Raw genomic sequence first — 27292 nt, 5'->3', positions numbered from 1 at the left:
AATGTTTTGAGAACATTATGAAAGACCAGGTCACTTTGAACAAACATTGTATTAACATTACTGGAATAATGTTTGCTCATATCTTTGAGAGAAACTTGGTTGTATTTTGGATTTACACAATTCTAATTCATTTTTTGTTACAAAAATATTTACCATTTCCAAGTTATCAAACAAAATGCATAATTGGAGATGTGGTTGAAATGACAAAATAACAGAAAAATGACAGAATTCTCCAGTGATATCAACACATTGTATTTGGCCATTTGCTTTATTTCTCTTTTTGTAGTTTTTCTGAATTGACAAAACACTAAACTCTGTTCTCTGAACCACATTCTCAAAGGCCAAACCCATTTTTTGTATAAATCACTCTTTCTGTTAAACCTGTCATAATGTCTGGATGAAGGACAGGAAGCAGTTGCGAGTTAACAGTTTAATGGATGATAAATGGAATACAGTACAAGCAGGAGGAACACCGTGACGCAGGGACTTCGATGGCCAGGATCCGTGAAGAAGTGCGGTGCGGAGGTGACGGTGAGAAGACAGGAGAACCAGATGCAGACGACGAGGAACAGGAACACAAAGCAGGAACAGAACACCGGAACACCAACACGCAGGACATCAAACAACGATCTGACAGGGATGATAGAACAGTGGTAAGTATTTAAGGAGTCGTGAGATTGATTGCAGCTGGTGATGAATGACGATCAGCTGGAGCGGATCAGGTGATGTCATACACTCACACCCACTACACACGTGCACTCACCCAACAACATAAACACAAGACTAGAAGGAACAGAGAATATGTCTACCGTGACAGTACCCCTCCTCCTAAGAACGCCTCCTGGCGTTCCCCGACTCCGTTACCTGTCGATTGTAATCATCGATAAGGGAGTGATCCAGGATGTCTCTAGCAGGCACCCAACTTCTCTCCTCCGGACCGTAACCTTCCCAGTCCACCAAGTACTGAAATCCGCGTCCTCTCCGCCTAGAGTCCAGAATACGATTAACCGAATATGTGGTCTCCCCATCTACGAGCCGCGGTGGGGGAGGAACCGGGACGGGCGGATTAATATGAGAATGAAACACGGGTTTAATTTTGGATACATGAAAGGCGGAATGGACCCTCCTGTACGCTGGAGGTAACTTGAGGCGGACTGCCACCGGACTAATGATCTTGGTGACAGGAAACGGGCCAATAAATTTGGGTGCAAGCTTATTAGAGACGGTGCGCAGTGGAATGTTCTTAGTTGAAAGCCACACTTTTTGACCAACGACGTATACGGGAGGCTTTGACCTGTGGCGATCGGCCTTGGCCTTGGTGCGCGCCCCCACCTGGAGTAGAGTCTCACGGGCTCTAGTCCAGGTGCGGTGACACCTCTGAACAAAGGCGTGAGCGGAGGGGACCGCAACCTCGGATTCCATACTGGGAAAAATTGGTGGCTGGTAACCTACGCTACACTCGAACGGAGATAGGCCCGTGGCTGACACTGGCAACGTGTTGTGGGCGTACTCCACCATAGACAACTGTTGGCTCCATGAGGAAGGATTCTTGGAGACCAAACATCGCAACACTCTCTCCAAATCCTGATTGGCCCTCTCGGTTTGACCATTGCTCTGGGGATGAAACCCAGAGGATAGACTAACCGTCGCCCCCAATAATCTACAAAACTCTTGCCAAAATTTGGACACGAACTGGGGTCCCCTGTCGGAAACCACGTCAATCGGGAGGCCATGTAACCGAAAAACGTGGTCAACGACCGTCACCGCCGTCTCCTTAGCTGAGGGTAATTTGGGTAAGGGAACAAAATGGGCTGCCTTCGAGAACCGGTCCACCACAGTCAAAACGACTGTGTTCCCCTGAGAGGGGGGGAGGGCGGTGATAAAATCTAGAGCGATATGGGACCAGGGTCTCGAAGGAACCGACAGCGGCTGAAGTAACCCGTCTGGAGGTCGATTGGAAGTCTTACCAGTAGCACAAACCGAGCAGGCCAAAACAAAATCGTGAATGTCGCGAGCCATAAGTGGCCACCAGAATCGTTGCTTGACTAAAAAGCTAGTGCGATTAACTCCTGGATAGCAAGCTATATTGGAGCCATGACCCCACTGGATAACGTCAGACCGTAATCCCTCCGGCACAAACAAACGATTCGGTGGGCAACCGGGCGGAGGCGTTACCCCTTCTAAGGCCTTCTCGACCCTCGATTCGACCTCCCATGTGAGTGTGGAAACGAATAGAGTTTCGGGTAAAATGCACTCGGGAGTAGACGGGCGTTCGGAAAAATCAAATATGCGAGACAAGGCGTCGGGTTTGATGTTCTTGGAACCCGGACGGTATGAAAGAGTAAAGTCAAAACGACCGAAAAAAAGTGCCCACCGAGCCTGCCTGGAGTTCAATCTTTTGGCGGTTCTGATGTATTCTAGGTTCTTGTGATCAGTCCAGACGATAAAAGGTACCCCCGACCCTTCTAACCAGTGGCGCCATTCCTCCAATGCTAACTTAACTGCCAACAGCTCTCTGTTACCAATGTCGTAGTTACGTTCGGCTGGTGACAAACGATGGGACAAAAACGCGCAGGGATGCATCTTGTCGTCTGCCGGAGAGCGTTGGGACAGCACTGCACCTACTCCCACCTCTGACGCGTCGACCTCCACCATGAACTGACGTGAGGGATCAGGGGCGACAAGGATGGGGGCTGAAACAAAGCGGCCTTTCAGTTTGGTAAACACGGCTTCCGCCGTGTCAGACCACCTGAACGTAGTTCTGGGGGAGGTCAAGGCAGTCAGAGGAGCGACTAGTTGGCTGAAATTGCGAATAAAACGCCGGTAGAAATTGGCGAACCCCAGGAACCTCTGCAGGGCCTTGCGAGAATCCGGGGTTGGCCAATTCACCACAGCCTTGATCTTCTCAGGGTCCATCCGCATACCTTCAGACGACACGATGTGTCCCAAGAACGGAACCGACTGTGCATGAAAATCGCATTTCTCCGCCTTGACAAAAAGCCCATTCTCTAGCAACCTCTGAAGCACTCGTCGGACGTGTTGCACATGTTCCTGGAGAGAAGAAGAAAAAATCAATATGTCATCCAGGTAGACATATATGAACTGATCGATCATATCTCGCAACACGTCATTGACCAGTGCCTGGAAAACTGCTGGGGAGTTGGACAACCCAAAAGGCATGACCAAATATTCAAAGTGCCCCCTGGGGGTGTTAAAAGCAGTTTTCCACTCATCCCCCTCCCTAATGCGAACCAAATGATAAGCGTTACGCAAATCCAATTTTGTGAAGATAGACGCTCCCTGCAACCTCTCGAAGGCTGAAGACATCAGCGGCAAAGGATACGTATTCTTTACCGTGATGTTATTCAACCCCCGGTAATCAATACAAGGTCGCAGAGAACCGTCCTTCTTCCCCACAAAAAAGAACCCCGCCCCCGCTGGAGAAGAGGAAGGGCGAATGAACTTGGTTGCTAGAGAATCAGAAATGTATTTCTCCATAGCCTCTCTTTCTGGAATAGAAAGTGAATATAACTTGCCCTTAGGCGGAGACTTACCTGGCAGTAAATCTATAGCACAGTCATAGGGACGATGCGGAGGAAGAGAAGCAGCACGAGACTTACTGAACACCTCCTTCAGATCCAGATACTCAGCGGGCACGTTAGACAGATCCCCTGTTTCCTCCTGAAAAACAGAAACAGGCACAGACGAACAAGCAGACACGAGACAAGACTTATGACATTCCTTGCTCCACTCCAGCACTGATCCATGAAACCAGTCCACCCGGGGATTGTGTTGGAGGAGCCAGGGATGTCCGAGGACGACGGGTGCAAGAGGTGAATCCATGATGTAGAATGAAACTGTCTCAGAGTGATTGCCAGAAGTGATAATGGTAATATCTTGAGTGGAGAGGGAAATGGTGGGGAGTTCTTGTCCATTGAGTGCGTGAACAGCGATCCTATGAGTGAGAGTTCTGAGGGGAATCTGAAATTTCTGTGCAAAAGTGTGGTCCATAAAATTACCTTCAGCCCCAGAGTCCAGAAGTGCTTGGCAGTCGTGCTGATGGACTGACCATCTTAGTCTCACCGGGAGGAGCGTGGAGGTAGATGTAGTCGCTGATGAGGTCTTCCTGGCGGAGATCCCACCCGATAGTAGCCTCAAGTTTACTATCGGGCTTGGCCTTTTACCGGGCAATTATAAGCAAAATGTCCCGCTCCTCCACAATACAGGCAAAGGCCCTGGGACCTCCGCCTCTCCCTCTCCTCCCGGGAAAGCCGAGCTCGACCCACCTGCATGGGCTCGGGATCGTAGACGGGGCTGACCACGTCCCTGCCGCTGGATCGTGTCACGTCATTTCCTCCGAAGGTACGGGTGGACGGAATCCGACGCTCGACTCTTGACAGTCGGGCGTCCACCCGCAGAGCAAGATCAATGAGGCCATTCAGTGTGGTCGGCAGATCCAGGGCGTAAATCTCTTTCTGGACGTGGTCAGCCAACCCATGCAGGAACATATCCCACTGCGCCTCCTCGTTCCAGCCGCACTCCGCCGCCAAGGTCCGAAACTCGATCGAGAAGTCGGAGACAGATTTCTCTCCCTGACGAAGGTCCGCCAATGCTCTGGCTGCCTCCCTCCCAGAGACAGCCCGATCGAATACTTTTCTCATCTCGGCGGCGAGGGTCTGGAACGAGGCGCAGCATGGATTCTGATTCTCCCACACCGCCGTTCCCCAAAGCGCCGCCTTCCCGGTTAGCAACGTCAGCACGAACGCCACTTTAGCCTGTTCCGTGTTGAAAGTATGTGGTTGAAGAGCGAAGTGCATGGAGCAGTGTGTCAGAAACGCTCTGCAAAAGGCTGGTTCTCCAGCGTATGACTCTGGTACCGGTAGGCGGGGCTCGGTCTGCGATGGTCTCTCTGGAGTTGGTGGGGGAACGGCCGGCGTGGGCGGCGCAGCGGGATTCTGTAGGCGTTGGATCTGCTGGGTGAGCTCGGACACCTGCGTCACTAATGCTTGTACTGCCCGGCCCGTGTCGCCGATATCCCGCTGCTGAGAATCCATCCTCCGAATGCTATGTTGGATAAATTCTTCCAAGGATCCCGAAGATGAACTCGCTGCTTCCATTTGACGGTCAGATCGTTCTGTCATAATGTCTGGATGAAGGACAGGAAGCAGTTGCGAGTTAACAGTTTAATGGATGATAAATGGAATACAGTACAAGCAGGAGGAACACCGTGACGCAGGGACTTCGATGGCCAGGATCCGTGAAGAAGTGCGGTGCGGAGGTGACGGTGAGAAGACAGGAGAACCAGATGCAGACGACGAGGAACAGGAACACAAAGCAGGAACAGAACACCGGAACACCAACACGCAGGACATCAAACAACGATCTGACAGGGATGATAGAACAGTGGTAAGTATTTAAGGAGTCGTGAGATTGATTGCAGCTGGTGATGAATGACGATCAGCTGGAGCGGATCAGGTGATGTCATACACTCACACCCACTACACACGTGCACTCACCCAACAACATAAACACAAGACTAGAAGGAACAGAGAATATGTCTACCGTGACAAAACCTCAAACAAGTTCAGGCAGATTAGCAAATCTCATGCACTCTTTCTGCAAAACAAAAAAACACGTTCTCAATCACTAAAACTCATTTTAAATGAGTTAAGACACAAGTTAAACACAAACATGTCATCGTTTACACACAACGACTCAAAATTGTTCACACTTGATTCTAATGATGTGATCAAACCAAATGTACAAAATAAGTCTGAATGAGTTGCACTGAATGATGATATATCAGCGATGTATCGTTGATAGGCTTTATCATCATTCAGTGCAACTGTTCAGTCTAAACTGGCTTACACTCTAAAAACTGCTAAAAACTGCTGGATTGTTTCAACCCAACTTTGGGTCAAATATGGACAAACCCAGCCGTTGGGTTAGATTTTTACATTACATTTTTAACCTTACGTTTGGGTTTGCCCATATATGACCCAAAGTTGGGTTAAAACAATTCAGCTTTTTTTTATAGTGTAGATGGAAACAATCTGAGAGGAAGAGTATGTGTTGGACGAGAGTTGTCAAGGCTCTTTACTTCTACTTTGTGGTACTTTTTACCCGAGGGTTTTTCCTCTGCCTGGGTTAAAGAGACGACCAGTGATGTGAACATAGTCCTGAGGCCTGACCAACACAAAGACCTGATGCTGAGTGTGAGGGACCAAGCTGGCAGGCATGAGGAGTCAAAAAATATAAGTTTTTATTTAAAAAACAAAAAACAACAACTAATTTACAGAAAATTTAAAGTTCTGGGCCCATAAAAGAGGTCAACTTAAACAGAACTTAACTCAGGTAACCGTACCGGTGAACGTGGTTTCACCAAGTAACACATGTTCCTGGATCAACATCTTTGTTGATCCTGGAACAACTTTCAGATCAACCAATCAGATTTGAGGTGACAAGTTTACAGTTTATGGTAATCAGGGTGAGGTTCTTCAACATCAGTGTTATTCACCGATCATTTCCCTCTGATTTTAGGGAAAAGTTACGGGTAGGGTTAGGTTTAGGGGTAGGGATAGGGTAAGGACTAAATTTTGGGACAGGAATGTACAAAATATGTTGTACATTACAAATGTTGTACATACAAAATATGTTGATCCAGGGACACAATAACAACACATGTTAAACCAATGCTACCTAATATGAACTAAAGGTAAATCATTTAAATAATCATAACAACAAAGTATAACTAGCAAAGAAAAGAACACAACTCAAAAATGAAATACTCTGCCAATCCCATGATTTGGAAAAAACATGTATTAATTTCACAGAAAGTAACTTAAACAAAGATAATGAACCTGAAATTAGCTAAATTGACAAAGTTAGCTAAATGTGTGCACCCAAATAGAAACCAAAGTCAAATAACTAATAAAACTGTTTGTAAAACTAAAGTGTGTGTCCAGTTATTTATTTTGTATAATATGTAATGTGCTCAAAACAAATGAAAGAGTTGCACCGTGAGTTTTTGTTGTTTCCATGTGTGTCTGAGACCGAGCAATCTCTCACTCACTCTTATTCACTGTAACATGCTTTTCATTTACAGAATTCTTTGGGCTTTTGCATCTGGACTATACTGTAGATTTACAGCATGCAAATGCTGAATATAGTGTGCTAGAAATCCCCTACGCACTGAATTAAGTTTAAACCGGTTGTTCAAGACACCTATGAATTTATTCTTCCCCTGAACACTATCACTTCTGTTCTGATAAGATCTCTAGTGCTCCACTAACCTGTTGCACAGCAGAAACCAGACATAATGCCTTTATTATTCAACAATATTATTGATCTGCCTGCATTGACACCAGTACATGAGAACTGAAATGAGCTGGATGATGACATCACCAAAAATTATTCAGACGCCAGATATAATGTGTGATATTGTTTCACTAGTGTGTGCAGGACACTATAGTTCATTTATGTAAGTGAGGAGAGCAAAATAAAGTAAACTGTGACATATTACACACAAAAACTCTTCATACTAGTAAATTTAGGAGCAAAAATGATTGGGACACTTTGATCTGATCATGTTTTACTGAAGTGTTTTTTCTTTAATAACTAATGCACCTTTTTACACCACAGACTGAACAACATGAAGCATTGCTTGGTGATTGGTTGAGCTAAACTGGTATTATCTAATTGTGTAGTTAAATTTAACAGCTGACAGATATTCAACATAATTCATGTGTGAGACAGTCTAACAGAAGGACGGACAAAACCAGTGAAATATATTATTAGTCATATTTTATTATCATTTTCCTAAACTATAGCGGATAAACTGTGATAATGTGAGAAATGTTGAACGTGTCTGAATACATTTTCGTTTGACTGTATATATATAAATAAACTAAATTAATAACTTTTTTACAACAGAAATGAACCATCACTGAACTTTTCTTCTAGATCTGCTGTACAGCCGAAACAAACTTTGTGGCATTATTTTCCTGTTATCTCTGTAAAGCTGCTGTATTGTATAAAGCGCTGCATAAATAAAGGTGACTCGACTTTAATAGAATATGAGCATAAGGTGGCATAATTCATTACATCGCTTTTCTACGTATACGATTGCTTCTATATGTGCAAATTCAGCATCCGCTTCCCTTCTCTGTAACAGGCAAAGCACATCTAGATCTACAAATATCATAGTTTTAATAATCTAATGATTACTCATGGTGATATTATATTTAGATTGTCTGTCTGTCCCGAAGTTTCATTTCCCCTTTTGTTATATTCAGATATGATTCAGACACACTGACTTTGGCTCAAGGTTTGGGGACATTTACAGTTGTGGTCAGAATTATTTGCACCCATGCTGTAAATATGAATATTAATAATACATAAATTTGCATTGTTTATCCTTTTGGTCTTTCATTCATAGAATTTGCAAAAATCGAACCTTTCATTGAAGTAAAATAATTTAAAAGTGGATGGAAAATCAAATTATGAAATAAATGTTTCACGTTGGCCATAATTATTGGAGTAAAATACCTCTGAAGTATATTCCCATTAATATTTGCATTTTATAGCACACCGGGAACATGACATTGACTTGTTTCACATGAGTATAAATATGAGGAAACATAATCTAAAGGCCAAATTCTCGTTCATCACAATGAGAAAAACCAAAGAATATAGTTCTGATGTGCAGCAAAATATTGTTGAGCTTCACAAAATAGAAAGTGTCTGTAAGAAAAAAATGAAAGCATTGAAAATTCCCATTTCCACCATCAGGGCAATAAAGAAGTTCCAATCAACTAAAAATGTTATCTATTATCTATCTTGACCAAAGTGACCAAAGAAATTACATTTCATAATGTGATCCCACCCCTCCACACACTTTCAATTCGTTTACTTCAATAAAAGATTCGATTTTTTGCTATTTTTTTTTAGATAAAAGATCAAAAGGAGCCGTCATTTTACAGCCATCTTTGATCATATTTATTATTGGGATGGCAATAATTCTGAGCACGACTGTAGGTTTCAAAAGCACATAATTGTTAATCCTGAGAGGGAAATAAATGTTAGTTATGATTATTAATACAAAAAATCCTTCACAATAGACATTCAGCGGTATGCAATACTTACAGTATACAAATTATGTAGCTTATTAGTTGCAATTTCTATACTTTTTTTTTACATAATTGCATTTTTTTTCTCTCAGAACTACACGCTTTGGATGCTGATGTTGCTGTAGTGTCTAATGAATGATCTGAAGCGTTTAAATATTGTGTGATCTGAAAGCATTATGTGATTTTGAGTACAGGTGAAATGGTTTTGAGCAGATTGTTTGATTTTGCCTCAGGAGTCAGATGTTCTCTTAATGTAGATTTAAGTTTTTCTGTGTTTAATGTTGTGTTTAAGCATTAGTGAAGAACTAAATGTGCTGCTGTTTTACACTGATGGAGCAACACTGACACCCAGCGGTCAATAAGCGTGTTTCATCCTCATTCCTGTCATCCATTTTCATCATCTCATCAGATATTTATGATTAAATGCATTTCATATACATCCGAATTCGTTTCTTTTATGACAATATAACAAATTGATAAACACAGGTGATTTTTTAAAATTAGTTTTATACCTAAAAGAAAAACTTCTCTTTATCACAGAATATTTAGGCCTAATTTTGAGATTTACTTTATATACATTTGAAGTGCATATAAAATGTCCATCCATTTGTATTACACAGTTCTAACATAAACTGATGAACTTAATATGATGCATATTTGCCATGTCATACGTAACTGAAGCTTATGGTGTATTTTATTATTAACTATTTGCATCTGTTTGATTTTATTTAAATAAGCATACATGCATTTATTCAGATTGCAATTACATGTATTCAAAAAGTATGAACATGGTTCAAATATGAGTATCTATGGAACAAGCAATATTCAGTTTGGGATTTATTGATATATAATTATTAGGTATTTAAAACACATGAAGTGGACTATTAAAGAAATCTGAGCGGTTTCCCGCAAGTCTTCAGGACTGGTCAACAACTTATTATCAGGTCAGTCATTGCAACTACAGTAAAATCTTAATGCATTTAGAGCTCCTTCAAGCTTTTTTTTTTTGTTGATACTAAACCAAATTACTTACTAGTAACTGTGGTATTTGGACCGAAACACAAGTCTCTAACCACAACACAAATAAAACCTGTTTAGTCTGAAGACTGAAAGCAGAAAGGAGTTTGAAAAATATGTGCATGTGTTTGTGTGGTTATATCCGTGAGAATCCTGCTTATGTGCATACATATGAAATTATATTATGCTTATAATAGTTTGTTTTTTTAGCATGCGTCACCAATGAGTTTTGTGAAAAACAAGGAGGTGAAATGCTGAGGCAGGAAAGGATTATTGCGCAACATTCCTATGAGGACATTTGCGGATCTGCCAGAATCTGTTGAGACTTTTATTTGGCTCGATCAATTCCACACCCTGTCAAAATCAAGCTTAAAACATAGAATTAAATAATAATAAAACCTGCTATGCTTGACCACCTTTGAATATAATTTCCCAGACAGGAACTCTGTGTTCCCTTGAAGACCCGCTGTTCAAGAAAAACTACTTTTTTTTCTGTGTGTTTTGTCTTCGTAGTGTTATTTGTCTCTCAAACAAACAAAAATGTTGTGAAACTGATAAAACACATCTGTCTGTTTGCTAAGCTGACAATACGATGGCAGTTTGGAGAACAAAATTAATTTTTGGTGCGTTTCACTTCTGCATGTCTGTGCCAAATATTTCTGTTCTGTTTAGAAAGACCCAAAACGTGTCATTAATTCTCAAGGGGTTCATTATAACATATCTGTGAATGTTTATAGGCTCAACCCTCTATATTAAAGCTTTTTTTTGTTCACATCTAGGCCTAATGAAATGCTGACAGGTGATGATGATGATGATGATGATGATGTTTTTAATTTCCTAAGAATCTCATGGATTAGAGGCTGATATGTTTCTACGGGTTATTTCAACATTGTTAATTAGTCACACACACATCGAAACTGCCCAGACAAATATGAATGAAAAAAAAATAACAGCCAATGAATACTTTTGTGCTTGAACATTAACTGTGAGAGAATGACTCAACAAGAGGGAATTTCTCATATAAAGTCACTTGATAACTTTTAACCTACTTTTTTTTACTACTTAATGTTTTGTTGTGCATGCTTATAGATTAATAATTACTGAAAGACAAGTACGATTTATATCTCAAAATTCGTACTTTCTCGCAGTTCCAACTCTCAATTGTGAGAACAAAAGTCAGAATTGTGAGATAAAAAGTCGCGGTTAACTTTTTATTTTTCATCCCGTGACAGAAACTCAAAAGTCAGATTTGTGAGATATAAACTCATATGTGCGAGAAAAAAGTCTGAATTGTTAGATAAAATTTTGAAATTGCGAGAAAAAGTCAGAATTGTGAGAGAATTCGAATTTACGAGAAAAAAAGGCGGAATTAAAGGTGCAGTGTGTGATTTTTAGCGGCATCTAGTGGTGAGGTTACGAATTGCAACCAACAAAAGTTACGGTGGCTGACAGGAAATTCTTATTCGCTGAACTAAGTTTGCTTCCTTGCACGAAGAGCAACAAAACGCGTTTGTCCATTTAGGGCCACCGTAGAAACATGTCGGCGCATTTCAATGATCGGGAACCCGCGGTGTGTGTAGACAGAAACTGCTCATTCTAAGGTAATACAAATATAACGGTTCATTAAGTAAGGTCTTTATACACCACTGAAAACTTCTTTTTCAAGCTAGTGAGGAAACGCGCTCTGTAGCGCTGTGTTTATGTTTAGCTGTAGCGCTGTGTGTTCGCTGTAGTGCTGTGTGTGTGTTCGCTGTCGGCTACGCTAGAAACATAACCACACAATATGTCGACCTCCATAGAAGGGGGCGCCCGCGGTTATGGAGATATAAATGTCTCATTCTAAGCTAATAAAAACATAACGGTTCATTATGCAAGGTCTTTATACACCACTGAAAACATAGTTATGGATCTTATATTGCATTTCTGTCAATAGATCCTCAGAAATATTACACATTGCACCTTTAATTTGTGAGAAAAAAAGTCATAGTGGCAAGTTATAAAGTGTTAGATAAAAATTCAAAATTGCGAGAAAAAGTTAGAATTGTGAAATTTAAACTCGAAGTTGCGAGAACAAATTTCAGAACTGTGAGATTTAACTTGAAATTGCAAGAAGTAGGCCTCTTACAAAAAACTGGCCCTGTTGGTGAAGCCTCTTATTTAGCACATGTAAACGCCCTTGAAGCATGATGCAAAGATAGCGAGCTAGAAATCAATGTGGCGATGCACAAACAAGCTACTTTTTTGCAAAAAACAAGACATAACAATAGAGCCAGTTTTACTTAATGGTCAATCAGTTGAACCCGTGGGAACTTTTAAGTATCTAGGCACGGTTCTTGAGTTTTACAGATAACACAGACTATATTTTTAAGAAATGCTCACAACTACATGGGCGTCAGTGCTCAGATTATTGAGCTACTGTACATCACACACCTTGAAAGTGTTTTAACCTTTCATCTCTCTGCTTGATTTGGGCATTTAAACTGCAAACTCACGAATTTAATGGCTAATTTAGTTTGTTATGTGTTTTTAATTTAGTTAATGGCCAATAAAATATCAGGAAAACCCCAAAAACACCAGACCCAAATAATGAGACTTTCTTCTAAAGTCTGGGAGCCGCCTCTGGCTAAAAGTACTTTTAAAAAATCTTTTATCCCAAATGCCATTAGTATCCTGAAACCAAACCAAGTGACAACAACAAACGAGTTATCTTAATATACAGGTGAAACTCGAAAAATTAGAATATCATGCAACAGTTCATGTCTTTCAGTAATTCAAATTAAAAGGTGAAACTTATATATTTAGTATATATAACTATATACATATGCATGATTCTACTTTTCAGAGGGCCGACATTTCTGCATTTAAAATCCTTTTTTTATTGATTTCATGTAATATTCAAATTTTCTGAGATTTTGAATTTGGGGTTTTCATAAGCTGTAAGCCATAATCATCAAAATTATAACTTTTGCACGATATTCTAATTTTTCGAGTTTCACCTGTATTTAAAGTATATTTATTTTCATTATGATATTTTACATTGTTTTATTATATTTCCTTGTTTGAGACGTTGTCTATATATCTGTCTTGTATGTTTGGTGAGCCAAAGAAAAATTTCCACCCCGGTGGACAATAAAGATTTATTCTATTCTTCTATTCTAAATAAAGTCCAAATTGTGATATGAAATCGAAATTGTGAGAAATAAAGTCAGTTTGTGTTTTTATTTTCATTTGTAAGTCGCTGTGAATAAAAACGTCTGCTAAATGAATAAATGTAAATGTAAGTTTGTGAGATAAAAAGTCACAGTTACCTTTTTATTTTTCATATTGTGACGCTTAAAACATCAACCGCCACAACATGTGATCTAACTAAGCCAATCACGTGAGTTTGGGGGCGGGACTATTTCTGTGTTTGACCAATGGCTGGCAAGTGTTTGGGAAACCCGTTTGGTGACACTAGTGGTGCAGAAATTCTTCCAGAATCTTTTCTGATTTAAAGTTAACATGATGTCCGTAGCTTGATTCAATAGAATTATATTTTCAACCTGAAGAAAACCAGTTAGAAGTTACCCGTTTTCAGTTCACCAGCTTTGACACTTTTTTTTGTTTTGTTATTTAAAGAGCGTGTAAGTAATATGAGACTACAGGTGGGGTCCACAACAGCATGCACTCTGCTTATTACACATGCCAAATACTAAAAATAAAAGGATCACAATGTAAAAGATGAATATTGTGTAAAGATAGGGTGAATCCGGCTTGTCCCGTAGATGCAGAGCTGCCAACTCTCACGCATTTACCGTGAGACTCACGCAATTGACCCTTTTTTCACGCTCTCACGCCACACATACATTTTCTCACGCTGAGAAAAAATGCGAAGCAAAGAGGACACTGACAACGTGACAGACAAGATAGAGCAGGTTACTATTGATATGAAACCAATCCTCAGCTCTCAGATCCTGAGATTCTGTCAATTTTAGTACGAAATTCAAACAATAAATACCATTTTGGCGCTTTTAAATGTGACGTGACAGATAGTAATCTATCAATAGCCTACCAATCCTTGCCCTTAATTTTGAGTCACTGTAGTCACTTGGACTATTTTAACGATGTCTTTAATAACTTTTCGGGGGAACAAGTTTCAATCCCTTAGAAGCCTATGGAGGAGTGATCCAGCTCTCAGATTTAATCACAAATATCTTAATTTGTGTTCCGAAGATGAACGAAGGTCTTACAGGGTTGAACAACATGAGTGAGAGTATTACTGATAGAAGTTTCATTTTTGGGTGAACTATCCCTTTAAGAGAATAGGGACGACCCTTTTAGACCATGCGCCGGGAGCGCTGACCATTTTTCCCGTCACTAAACTAGCAAAAGTGGATTCGCACACCCCATAAGTGCAAAGACCATGAGCTTATATCGTTAAAATAAGTCCCTCAGTCTGACGTTTCACACTCCGTTACATCCACGAGTGACAGATGTTTTCACTAATACTTCAACTATCATGTAAAAATTGTCACGTTATGCTCTTCAGTCTGAACTAGTACACCACTCACATTTTATTCAGAATGATATAAAGTTTTTATTTTCACATTAGTCATACTGTATAAATGGCATACAAAAGTGCAGCAAAACACATGAAATCAAACAGTTTCTGCATAGATATGACTTTACAAGGAGGAAAACAGAACAGACAGACTTTGTCTGTGATATGTAGATGATAATGCATAGTTCAGTTTAGCTGATGCGAAATGTGTTTGTGTATGTTGTGCAGAACATGATTCCTTTCCAGTGCAGAAAACAGACATCTCCAAAAACATCCCATAATACATCAACACCATTAAACACAACTGCTAGAAAGCCAGTAAATGTAGGAATGCGAGACGACATACGGCTCTCACACACACACACACACACACACACACACACACACACACACACACACACACACACACACACACACACACACACATATCTAGGTCACTGCTGGACGTGTGCATTCCTACACTATGACGAAATTCAGTAGGCAATGCCCAGTAAAACTCGAGAAAAAAGGTCAGAATTGTGAGATATAAAGTTGCAATTACCCTTTTTAATTGTTTTATTCTGTGGCAGGAACAAGCTTCCACAGTTTAATGTACATCTCAAGTTTGGTTATGTACTCTATGCCCTTTATAAAAAATAGCTTACACACTCAAAGTGAAACTTGAGGTCACTCAGTGAAATCATTCCCTCGTGTACTAATCTTAACACCAAGTCTGCAGAACTACAAGCACATTAAACGCTTTAAACGTTTGCTGTTGTAAAACAAACGTTTTGCAAATATCTAAACACAGTTATCAACATTAGACATCATTCGAAACTAACAGCTCGTTTGTTTCAATTGGAAAACTGCCATTTAAAAGCCACACTCATTTCCTGATGAACTACAGCCAACGACCATGAGTGAAACATTTGTTAACTTAGAAATCAGAACTCAGTGTCTGAGAAAGAAAGAAATTATTTTTACCAACTTGCATTTCTGTTTATAGTGTAGCCTACATATAGTTATTGCTTTTATAAAATGGTTACCAGACAAATCAAAAATTAAAGCCAAAAAAATCAATGTATAAATGCAACTTTTAATGAAATAAAATCGCTAAAAGCCTTCCTTCCCCTGGAAAAATAGTCCCCGATCGTGAACAGCGACGGAAGTTAGCTACATTATTTCGCCATTAGATACAAACAAAGACTGCCTTTATGAGTGAGTCAGTCAGAAGAAAAGACTTTTATATTGAAAGGACTGAAACTTGTTGTGAACGCGGAGAAGAAAGACGCAACTGACAAATAACTGGCATGTCGGACACGGGAAAACCTCTTAACTGTTAAAAGAACAAGATATCACATTGGACCATCAACGAAAATGCTATATACTGTAAATGCAGGTACACTTACTCGATCTCTCTCAATACTCTAACGTTACTCTATAAGCTTCAATGAAAACTATTATGTTTAAGTTGCTACGAGTGGTTGCTATGGGTGTTGTTGTTAGGGATACATAGAGGGTGAAGCGCTCCGTGTTTTATCGTGAATTAAATTAAACCAAAGTCATTTCACTCGGCGGCCATCTTTGAAACGCCATGCAAGTGCAACTACGATCTCTTTGAATAAGGAAACGTCAACTTCTCCAAACTGTTAGCCAAGTTGACATTCAGAGTTGGACAAAGTAGCCTACACAACTTACTTATTTGAGTGAAAGTACAGATACTACTGGTCAAATATTACTCTGTTACAAGTGAAAGTTGTAAATGCCGATTTTTACTTAAGTAAAAGTACAGAATTACTTGTTCTTAAAAGTACTTAAGTATCAAAAGTAAAAAGTAAATGTCAATGCCTTGTTTTATTATTGTTGTATCTAATACAGTATAGGCTATTATGCCTCTGAATCTATGCCTGCCCCATATCAATAACACATTTATTTCTATAACACAGTTCCAGTCGTGGGATTGAATAAGTTCCCTTAATAACGTCCACAATGGTTTCGGACACCCGAAACAAATCCCCTATTTAAAGTTTATTGGCTTTTATGAATATGTTAGCCTTACTGTTATCTATAAGCTAATGTGCTCCAAAAACAATGACAAAATTCGCATTTAAAAGACCAAACCCAATGTTGAAAATGAAAATCAGGTTGATGTCAAAATCCAACGTCAGATTGACGTTAATCCGACTTTCATTTTCCATTTTCCAACCAATATCATCCACTGACTGAAGTTATTACTTTCTACTCAAAGACCTTGACAGAAATGTAGTGGAGTAAAAAGTATGATATTTGTCTTTCAAATGCAGTGAAGTTAAAGTAAAAAGTTTCCATTAAAAATAATACTCTAGTAATGTACAGATACTCAAAAAGTGTACTTAAGTACAGTACTCAAGTAAATGTACTTTGTTATAGTTCAACGCTCGAATCATGACAGGAGATGAATTTTTCAAGCTAATGCGCATAGTCGACAGTCTTTGATAAAAACACAGCTATTGACCAATCAGAATTACAATAGTAACAAAAAATCAGATTCTGCTAGTAAGCAGCTCTAATGAGCCAATAATGCCATTATTCAGCTGAAGTCTGTTCAGTGTTGATTCAGTTCAATTGCATTTCTGTGTGTTGTTTGGCGAGTGTGTGTTTAATTATTTAATGGTCTGTGTGTAGAGTTTCTACGCGAAAAGACTTTTTTTTTGAAGAGTTCAAATAGTTTTGAATGAAGTGTTTGCTTTTGCAATCTGTTGCATCTTGTGCGTGTGTGTGTGTGTGTGTGTGTGTGTGTGTGTGTGTGTGTGTGTGTGTGTGTTAAGAAATTGAGCCATCGTTTTAGAACTGTGCGTAAGCATTCTTAAAAAAACACTGAGACAACTGCTTATTGAGATTAAAATAAGGAAGTGAAATGGTGTCGCAGGAAATGACTAAAAGTGTAAAACTGTTTGGATGGAAATCAAATCATCTGTTCATTTATAATGCTTACCTACAGCATAACGTGTTTTTAACATATTTGACTTTGACTATATTCCAGGGGACTGTGAGGGACTTTTTTTAACGTTTTTATAGAATATCAACCTCTTTTACTTTAAGAAAAGCTTGATTGCTCATGAGATAAGGCCTTTAACGACAACAACAACGAGGAATAATAGCAAGTAAAATTACAGCCATATGTGGCATTCACAGTATTTTTATGGACTATTTTACCAGATAGTGACAGGGAATGATTGTGTTGGAACAGTAGATTAAACGGGTCACTGAACGGTGTCAGAGCTTGTGCAGGTTTTTGTTAAGGTTTGTTTTTTTAAATCCCACATTTACACCTTTTTGCATTTTTGTGGAGATTTCATCTGTGATAAGCAGAGATCTGGCTCTGTTTGACTGACAGCTGTTAAATGATCCCCTTCAATGTTGGAGTGAATGTTCCTGCAAAGCCAGAAAAATGTCATGAAATATACTCAAATTTCCTCTTGATGAATTATAAAGCTTCTAAACAAACATAAGGGTGCGAGAAAAGTGCACACGAGAAGTTCTAATTTAATTGAATTGAATTGTAATGAACACATTTAAGTCATAAAGGGGAAAAAATGGACTTTACCGTTCATTTGACGTCTATTTCTGCGACTAATTCCCACGTACACCACAACAGCCACTGTGATAAACACAAGGACAAGAATCCCGCAAACCGAAGATGTCAACACAGTTTTCTGGACGTCCCAAATCCTTTCTGGAGGTGCTGGTCTTTCTAAAGAAACAACAAGGGTGTTGATGAGCTACAGAAACAGCAAAAGTTCATTGCATGATTCTGTGTTGGAATAATGCAAGGGTGTTGACGATAAACTTTTTAGGCCTGGTAAGTATTGTGCGCACTGTTAAAAGTCACATGGGCGTTAAATCTCCATAGAAACGGTCCTTTTGATGTATGCAACCCTGTAATCTTATATACAAACTCATACGGTCGCGTGAGATTAAATATCAGCCAAAGGTTAGCAGCAAGGGATCAGACTGATAAACAGATCAAATGAACACTGTTCAAGTCAACTGTGAAAATGAGGCACGAACATCTCCTGATGAAGCGCATGGAGAGCTCACATTTATCTTTAAAAGATAAATAATCTAGATAAAGATCTGTAGTGCTTTGAGTTAAACTAAAAATAAAATGGCTTGTTTTATAAGTAAGGAAAATGTGTTTTTTTAAGTTATTTTAGTTAGTTAACAATAATAACCCTGATTGTTCCTCAATGTAACCAAACACACACACACTGACCTGTGACCTTAATCTCATTTAGTCTTAAATCTCACTTATTATGCCATATTTATGTCAAAATATCTACTTTTTATGTCTTAATTATGATTTTTAATTCATATTAATGATTTTTTTTGTCATAATGTCGACTATATATATATATGGTTGTTAAAAAATATATTTGTTGTTATATTTAATTTAATTTAGTGCTTTGAGTTATGACTTATTTTATGTTTTTTTAAGTTAAAAACGCACACACACTGACCTGTGACCTGCAGATATATGATGTCTTGTCTTACAGGTCCTATCTGATAGTAGCATGTGTACGTTCCCTCGTCTGATGGAGTCACATTGAGGAGCGTAAGAGAACAGTTTTCTGTCAGCTTCAGCTCTGTTCTGTCCCGATACTCGTCCGCTTGTTTGTCTTCTTTGTTGTCTTCTCCTCTGTAGTCACTGACCACGAGTAACTGATCACGGACGGTCGTCTGCCAGACCACAAATGGAGGCTGATCCGGTGGACACGTGCAGGGCAGAACCGCTGGTTCTCCAGCCTGGACCGTGACGTTACGCTCAGCGCAGTCTGTGCAGGGAATAACATCATCATCATCATCATCATCATCATCATCATCATCTTCATCATCTCTATGACTGTAAAGAGCTCCAGATTTACCATCATTACCCTCCCAGATAACAGTTCTCAGAACGTTCTGGAAAGGTTCTCTCAAAGTTATGAACAAACTTTCTTCCGGTCACATTAATAGAAGGTTTGTTCAATGTTTTCAAAATCTTAGCACAAAAACTTCATTTATATATGGCTTTTTTTCCCCTGAAACACTTTATTTGGAAGTTTGTCTTACTTTCTTTTTTTCTTTTCTTTTAATATATATATATATATATATATATATATATATATATATATATATATATATATATATATATATATATATAACATTTTGTCATAATTATCACTTTTTATGTCATATGTATGGTTTTTATGTCATAGTGTCTACTTTTTATGTAATATGACTTTTTATGTCATATTTGTTATTTGTGTCATTATTTTTATTTGATTTTTTATGACATATTTATGTTTTTATGTCATAATGTTGACTTAATGGTAAATGGACTGCATTTATATAGCGCTTTCACAGACCCAATGGCCACCAAAGCGCTTTAATCTCAATTTCATTATACAATTTGTCACATATTGACTTTTTATCCAATAATTATCACTTTTGTATGTCATATTTATGTTTTTAATGTCATAGTTATGTATTAGCATGTTACGTAGTATGTCATAACTATGGCTTTTTATGACATAATGTCAATGTTTTATGTCATATTTATTTTTTTATGTCATAATGTCGACTTTTTATGTCATAATTATTAATTTATTGTATAATTATACTAATTATGAAGTCATAATTATTAACAATTATTTCATAAAGACTTTATCTCAATTTCCTTACAAGTGTCTCAAAGTTATAAACAAACGTTCTTCTGGTAACGTTGTCAGAACGATACTTCAATGTTTTCAAAACAACAGCACAATTATTTTTTTATTTAGGCTATATACATTGCGTTTTTCCCCAGAAATGCTTTAGTTGGAAGTTGTTACTTGTTTCAGAACGTTCAGATAACATTCAAAAGTAACATTCCCATAATGTTTGAAGAATGATGAAATGGAATGTTCCATTAACGTTCACATAACCAAGAAAAAAAACGTTTTCAGAACTTAAAGGTACAATATGCAGGATTTTTCGCCACAGGGGTCGCTGACCTCTTACAATAAAAAAGGCGTATAATGATGACGTATATTCCTCACTAAGCGTAAGTATGGATCTTGTCGTCAAGCTGATGGATATTTTATAAATGAGTGAATACATTGATGTTTTTAACATGACTGTGGTATGAAGCAGGGCGCGATTGCTAGACGTATACCAGCGCCACACGCAACGCGAGTTAGTACTCACACAGGACAGTTTTATTAGACGAATTAAACTTGAGGTAACGCAGCGCTATTTCACTCTCTCTAACAGTTACACTATCACACTAAACGCCATTTGAGTGTGTTGAATGTTGTTAGTAGGTTGTTTGTTGGCTGTATGAGACTAGCAGTGGGATAGATCAACATTAGAATAACATACAGATCATATTCTAACATTTCATCATGTTGAACTAAATAACATTGATAGTTTTATGTACTTTGCTCATCTGTCTAATAAAGTACATGCAACACTCGCGCGTCTCTGTCAAGTCGAAGTTAGTCGCGGACGTGGAGCTCTCAGCATCTCGAAAGATGTTGATCTTCGTTTTAGTCCTCTTTTTGTCTCAAAGTCTGCTTGCCATGAGCCAAAATGTTTGAACAAAACAACAAGGCATAACGGTAATAACCCGGTTGTCCACGTCTGTCGCCATGGTTACTAACGCAGTGCCAGCGCAAACCTGGCGGAAACGAGGCTAACGCGGATTTGATGGCATTGACTGGCGACTCCTCACCCCTGCTCACACACCCCGTTTCCTTGGTTAAAATCGCAATTTTCTCACGATTTACAAATAGTTGGAAACATTTGGGAAATTGTAAGTAATCAACAAAACAAAATATATAACATTGGCCTAGTGGTTTTTGGATATTTTACTGCAAAAATCTTGCATATTGTACCTTTAATGGGACGTTTTTAAAACATTTTTTTTTTATTAGCTGGGGCAAATTTGCACCCAGAAGTAGGATAAATCGGACAAAACCTCCTTTAGGGCATGTCATCATTTGTAAATAAATAAACGAAACAACAAAATAAACATATCTTTCATTTTGTACATTTTATGACCTTTATGAATAGGCAACCTTTTATTAACTACCCGAATATACAATAGGCCTACGTTAATAATATAGAATAGAGAGAGCGAGTATTTTTTTTTTTTTTTATATAGTTGCTTTCCACTTTAGTTATCATTTCCAATAACGATAATAAAACCATTCCGAAACATCCCAGAGTGAAAGCATGCGACGCTACTCACCCGTGCACGCGCATGTCGACAACAGCACTAACGCGAGTGTAAATCCTCCGAAGCGAACGGGTCGAGTTCGGGTTCCGGAGGACAAATTCATCCCGGAGCTTTTCGATCAGGCTCTTCTCATTTCATCAGGGTCACTTGTTCACAATCAATCGAGATCGCAGTGTTTAGCTCTGCTCTTGAGCTGGTGTGTGCACATCAGCCCACTTTCACTGACTGAAACACTCTCACTTTTAAATGCGCTCGAAAGTGAAAGCGCCAACAACACATCTAGTACTGTAACTCTGACTCAGACATCAGCCATTCGGAACCAGTTAGTTTTACTCGTATAGTGTAACGAAATCATGGTAAATAAACGTAAAGAACATTTATGTCATCTGTAACATCTTCTATATGTAAACATATTTTTAATTCCGTCAGTTGATATGAATTTTAAAAAAAAGTGGCTAGACGTCATAATCTTGAATTTATCCTGTGATTTTGGCGTTTTTTGTCATTTATGATTTTTTTTGTCATAATTTTGTCTTTTTATCTCACTTATCATTATGTAATATTTATTGTTTTTATGCCATAATGTCTACTTTTATGTCATATTTGTGTCACAAATTCGACTTTTAATGTCATAATTATGACTTTATTCTAAGTTCATTTTAAGTTTTTGTCATATTTTGACTTTTTATCCCATTATTGTTGTCATATGTATGTTTTTAATGTCATAATTGTGAATAACAATGTCACATAGTATGTCATAAGTATGCACTATTGTCACAATGTCGACTTTTTGACATAATTATGACTTTTAATTTCATATTTATGTCTTGTATGTCATAATTAGTATGTAATTTATGTTTTTGTCATAATTATGACTTAGTAGGCTGTCTGTTTTGCCTGAGCATGATTTTTCTTCCTGCGGATATTTAACCCAATCAGAAGTCATGCGCAAAAAATCTGTCACATTTGATAGACCAATCACAGCACACTGACGGAGTCCCGCAATCCAATCACAGCACATTGACTGAGTCCCCCCATCCAATCACGGCAAAGTGACTGGGTCCCGCCATCCAATCACAGCAAAGTGACTGAGTCGCGAGAGCTAATCAAGGAATAAAAACAAACCAGAGGCCGTCAGGAGGAGTCTGTCCAGTTCCTCGTGCTGAAGCGGTTTGTATTAAACCAAATGCTTCATTTTAATGTTTTATCCTAGTTGTGTTGTCATATTTATGCAATATTTTTAATCAGAAAGAGATGATTTACCCTGAAATCTGCAGCGTGCGTCGTGATGTATACAAACTAAAAGGCTCCCGTTATAATGATCGTATTGACATGCTTCAGGTTCATCAGAACGCTAAAATATCGCTGTCACAGATTTTATTTTACCATGGTAAAACACTGCTCCAAACCTGCTTTACGATGGTAAAACCATATATCTCTAACGTTACGCCCTCGAGTGCTTTTCCGTGGTATCTTAAAAGAAATAACAGGAATACGATCAAAAACATGCATTTTTATTTAAAAAACAACAACAACAACATTATAATAATAGTCAGAATTAATAGCAGCTAATTATAAATGTACAGTATGTTATAGTTTTTAACATTTTAAACAGTTTGCACTCATTGTGATACAAATGTACAATTATATTTGGAACATCATCCTCAATAAATCAACATTTGTGTCTTATTTAACATTTTTTACGTAAAAATGAATAAAAATGCAAATTTGCTGTTTGTTTACGATGATGTGGTTGCGGTTTTCATGTATGGACATTCTTTGACGTTATCATGAAACAGTTTGAGCTTTATTGTCATTAATGATAATTTCTAAAAACGGTAAAGATAAAGTCAATAAAGATTTTTACTTTTTATGAATTTTATAAATACATTTTATGTATAAAAACAATTGATAGTGAAATGAAAACAAATAGAAATATATAATAGATAAAACATTATTTTATACTATAAAATATATTTGATCAAAATAAAACAATTGAAAAAATAAATAATTGTATTGAAATAAATGCATTATAAAGTAATACTTAAGATTAATTTTTTTTTAAATAAAATGCATACAACTGTATTAAAATTAGAACATGATTAAATTAATACATTTGATTAGAATAAATAAGTTAAAAGTAAAATAAATAAAATTTGATTTGAAAACATAAAATACATTTGATGATAACTAAATAAATGTATAAAAGGTTTAAATAAAATAATAGCAGTGTAATAAGGTAATAATAATAGCAATTCAATTAAGCAGTGTAAAAAGGTAGAAATAAATCAATAAAAATAAGATTAAACTAACAAAAATATTAAAATAAATGGGAGCTTGATTTAAATAAATAATAAAATCTAATCAAATTAAATTAATGAACAAAATACATCTAAAAGTGCAGTATTACAGTGAGTCAAAGAAAATGCAATGTAACAGAAACTAAATATTTTGCACATTTATAATATAATTTTTTTCACAGAATTAATTGATTGATTTATACATGAAATTATATAGCTTAAATGTTTGGATGGATCACTGCAAAAAATGCTTTTCTTACTTGGTATTTTTGTCTTGTTTCCAGTCCAAATATCTAAAAATTCTTAAATCAAGATGCATTTACTAGATGAGTAAAATGACATAATATATTATGTCCTGTTTTCCGGGGAAATTCATCGAAATTAAGCGAGTTGTTGCTCAAAAAAAAAGCAAAATCATCTGCCAATGGCGTAAGAAAAATAATCATAATTCAAACAGAAACAAGATTATTATGCTTACCCCATTGGCAGATCATTTAGCTTGTTTTAAGCAAAAACTCACTTAATTTTTATGTATTTGCCCAGAAAACAAGACTTAATATCTTACGTGATTTTACTACTTTAGTAAATGCATCTTGATTTAAGAAATGTTTAATATTTGGACTGGAAACAAGACAAAAATACAAAGCATTTTTTTGCAGTGAGGTCCCTAACAGATTGCAAAGCCCTGACTTACAGCACTTCTAATGTTTTGTGCATGTGTGTTCCAGCAGAGATGGAGTTGATGGGGTCTGAAGATCCCGAGGGTTCTGCCGGCTCTGAGATCCACACGGCGATGCTGTGGAGCATCCAGGAGGCGGTCCAGAGGCAGACTCTTCAGATCGGGGTGTCTGCGTGTGGAGCCACGGCCGTGGTGGACGTCCTGCAGGCGCTCGGCATCCTCACGGTCACACCGGAGACGGTGAACTCCTGCGTGAGGACGAGTCTGAGGAGGAACACGGCGCCGCTGCACGATTACCTGCACTCGCGCAGCAGCGCTGGTACATCCAGCTCTTCATTTCACAGGGACAGTTGTTTTTGCGGTTTTATTTCATTTTTGAGACATTTGAAAATGCAGTATGAGAATGAACTGCGCAATTATAGTGTTGACAATATTCTAAATAAATTAAAAGCAATACATATATTATATACAGGTGAAACTCGAAAAATTAGAATATCGTGCAAAAGTTAATTTATTTCAGTAATTCAACTTAGAAGGTGAAACTAATATATAGACTCATTAGATGGAAAGTGAGATATTTCAAGCCTTCATTTGTTATAATTTTGATGATTATGGCTTACAGCTTATGAAAACCCCAAATTCAAAATCTCAGAAAATTAGAATATTACATGAAATCAATAAAATAAAAAAAAATACAGAAATGTTGGCCATGTGAAAAGTATAATCATGCATATGTATATAGTTATAAAGTATATACTCAATATGTTAGTTTCACCTTTTAATTTGAATTACTGAAATACATGAACTTTTGCACAATATTCAAATTTTTCGAGTTTCACCTGTATTATATATATTATCACGATTACAAGCACTCGCGCAGCAACGCTGGTACATGGAGCTCTTAACAGGCTTCATTTCACAGTGACAGCAGAGTTGTTTTTGCGGTTTTATTTCATTTTTGACACATTTGACACATTCAAATTTGAAAATACAGTATAAGAATTAACTGCACAATTATACTGCTAAAGGAACACGCTGACTTTTTGGGGCTTTAGCTTATACACCGTATCCCCACAGTTAGATTAGTCCATACATACCCTTTTCATCTCCATGCGTGCTGTAACTCTGTCTGACGCACCCACCGTTAGCCTAGCTTAGCACAAAGACTGGAAGTAAATGGCTCCAGCTAGCATACTGCTCCCAATAATTGACAAAATAACGCCAACATTTACGCCAAAATAACGCCAAATTTTTTTATTTATACGTTGCTTTTTTTTCTGAAACGCTTTAGTTGGAAGTTTGTCTTAAAAAATGTTTTATGTTACTTTTACACACAGTGTAACTTACCATAGTGAATCAGGGTAAGAAAGATGCTGTAAAAAAATACTACACAATTGCATATTTAAATGTAATGCATAGTATGAGTTAAATTGATTCTTATTCAAGGTAACATTATTCGCTCAAGAGCAGTGAGTGATTTACTCTTTATTGTTTGATTGACATTAATGACACAGACAGTAGCAAGTACATTACAGTCACTTTAAGAGCGAATGCACGGATCTAATACACTGATTTACATCCCAACTGTTTGCATATACTTAAAGTCGACATGAAAGTGAAGCTGCACTAGTCTTTTCTTCCTTACTGCACAGTATATAGAATAAAACGGCTTCAGGAACAAGAACAAATGTGGGCGGGGCTTGATTTTGTCCGTGTGTAATTGATTGGACGGTTGTGGGTTTCTATTGGCTGATCTAATTTGAGTGACAGGTTGCCCCGCCCACATCATCAGAGAAGAGAAGAGATGCTGCAAGAGGAACTTAATCTGAATTTTCTCATTCATGCATGTTTCTTTATCACTCTAAAGTGTCAATATATTCATATTAAGCCATAGCGCCCATCCCTCTCAAAATACTGTTTTATTCTCTAATGACCCAACGCACTGCCGTCCTCCAGGGGCGACGCACCTGCAGCTGATCGACGGGGCGGATCAGGCCAGCGCCGGGCTCGTCACGGGCCGGTTCTTCGGGTTCTCCCCCCGGCGCCGGGTGAAGCTGGTGCCCTGGTTGGCCCGATGGATCCTGCGTGGAGCCGTTCCCGTCGCCACCATGAACATGCAGAAGGCCGTTCCCGAAGGAGAGGAGATTCCCGACGCCTGGCACCACCAGCTCATCTTCGGAGTGGGACCCAGAGCCGTGTTCATGACCAACCCTCTGGATGTGGGTGCGTCACAAATCACTTTATATATATTAAAACTAAAATAGTATGTCAGTGGTATTAAAATAACTGCACTTTACCCTGATCCTGATGTGTTTATATAATATGTGTGTGTGTGTGTGTGTGTGTAGGGGTGTAACAATATATCGTGTCACAATATATCGCAATACAAAAATTCAACAATATGTATCG

The 27292-nt window shown here is 38.1% G+C and overlaps 2 protein-coding genes and 1 long non-coding RNA gene across 3 annotated transcripts in view; 1 reads left to right on the top strand and 2 right to left on the bottom strand.

Annotated features, from left to right (window-relative positions):
- Positions 1 to 251: 251 nt before the first annotated feature.
- LOC143701891 (uncharacterized) lies at positions 252 to 5650 on the bottom strand. The gene is made up of 2 exons (XR_013190186.1): positions 5574 to 5650; positions 252 to 381 (listed from the first exon to the last, which is right to left on the bottom strand). It is a non-coding gene; the product is annotated as an uncharacterized LOC143701891 (long non-coding RNA).
- Positions 5651 to 14696: 9046 nt separating this feature from the next.
- Positions 14697 to 22164, bottom strand: LOC143701497 (uncharacterized). Its single transcript, XM_077194825.1, has 4 exons — positions 21917 to 22164; positions 19164 to 19478; positions 18251 to 18397; positions 14697 to 18078 (listed from the first exon to the last, which is right to left on the bottom strand). The coding sequence occupies exons 1-4, from the start codon at positions 22005 to 22007 to the stop codon at positions 18044 to 18046; spliced, it is 588 nt and encodes a 195-aa protein (XP_077050940.1). The 5' UTR covers positions 22008 to 22164; the 3' UTR covers positions 14697 to 18043.
- An 830-nt stretch (positions 22165 to 22994) lies between these two features.
- The window catches only part of LOC143701504 (uncharacterized), a 21793-nt gene continuing 17495 nt past the window's right edge, over positions 22995 to 27292 (top strand). Inside the window, exons 1-3 of the mRNA XM_077194839.1 lie at positions 22995 to 23074; positions 24936 to 25202; positions 26840 to 27106. Coding sequence (XP_077050954.1) covers positions 24938 to 25202; positions 26840 to 27106 — 532 coding nt within the window. The 5' untranslated portion in view covers positions 22995 to 23074; positions 24936 to 24937. The remainder of the gene's footprint in view (positions 23075 to 24935; positions 25203 to 26839; positions 27107 to 27292) is intronic.

The sequence above is a fragment of the Siphateles boraxobius genome, unplaced genomic scaffold (assembly GCF_051911475.1).
Source record: "Siphateles boraxobius isolate OS27281-9 unplaced genomic scaffold, OSU_SipBor_1 33, whole genome shotgun sequence".
Taxonomy (NCBI): Eukaryota; Metazoa; Chordata; class Actinopteri; order Cypriniformes; family Leuciscidae; genus Siphateles; species Siphateles boraxobius.
Note: the sequence above shows the minus strand (reverse complement) of the source record. Positions and strands in the feature narration are given on the sequence as shown.

Bases quoted from the DNA above. Each gene is read 5' to 3' on its own strand.
- LOC143701497 (XM_077194825.1), bottom strand. From the start codon at position 22,007: ATGAATTTGTCCTCCGGAACCCGAACTCGACCCGTTCGCTTCGGAGGA. The intron at 18,398-19,163 runs GTCAGTGTGTGT...TTGTTTCTTTAG, and splicing joins CATATATCTGCAGGTCACAG to AAAGACCAGCACCTCCAGAA. The intron at 18,079-18,250 runs GTAAAGTCCATT...CTGGCTTTGCAG, and splicing joins AAATAGACGTCAAATGAACG to GAACATTCACTCCAACATTG.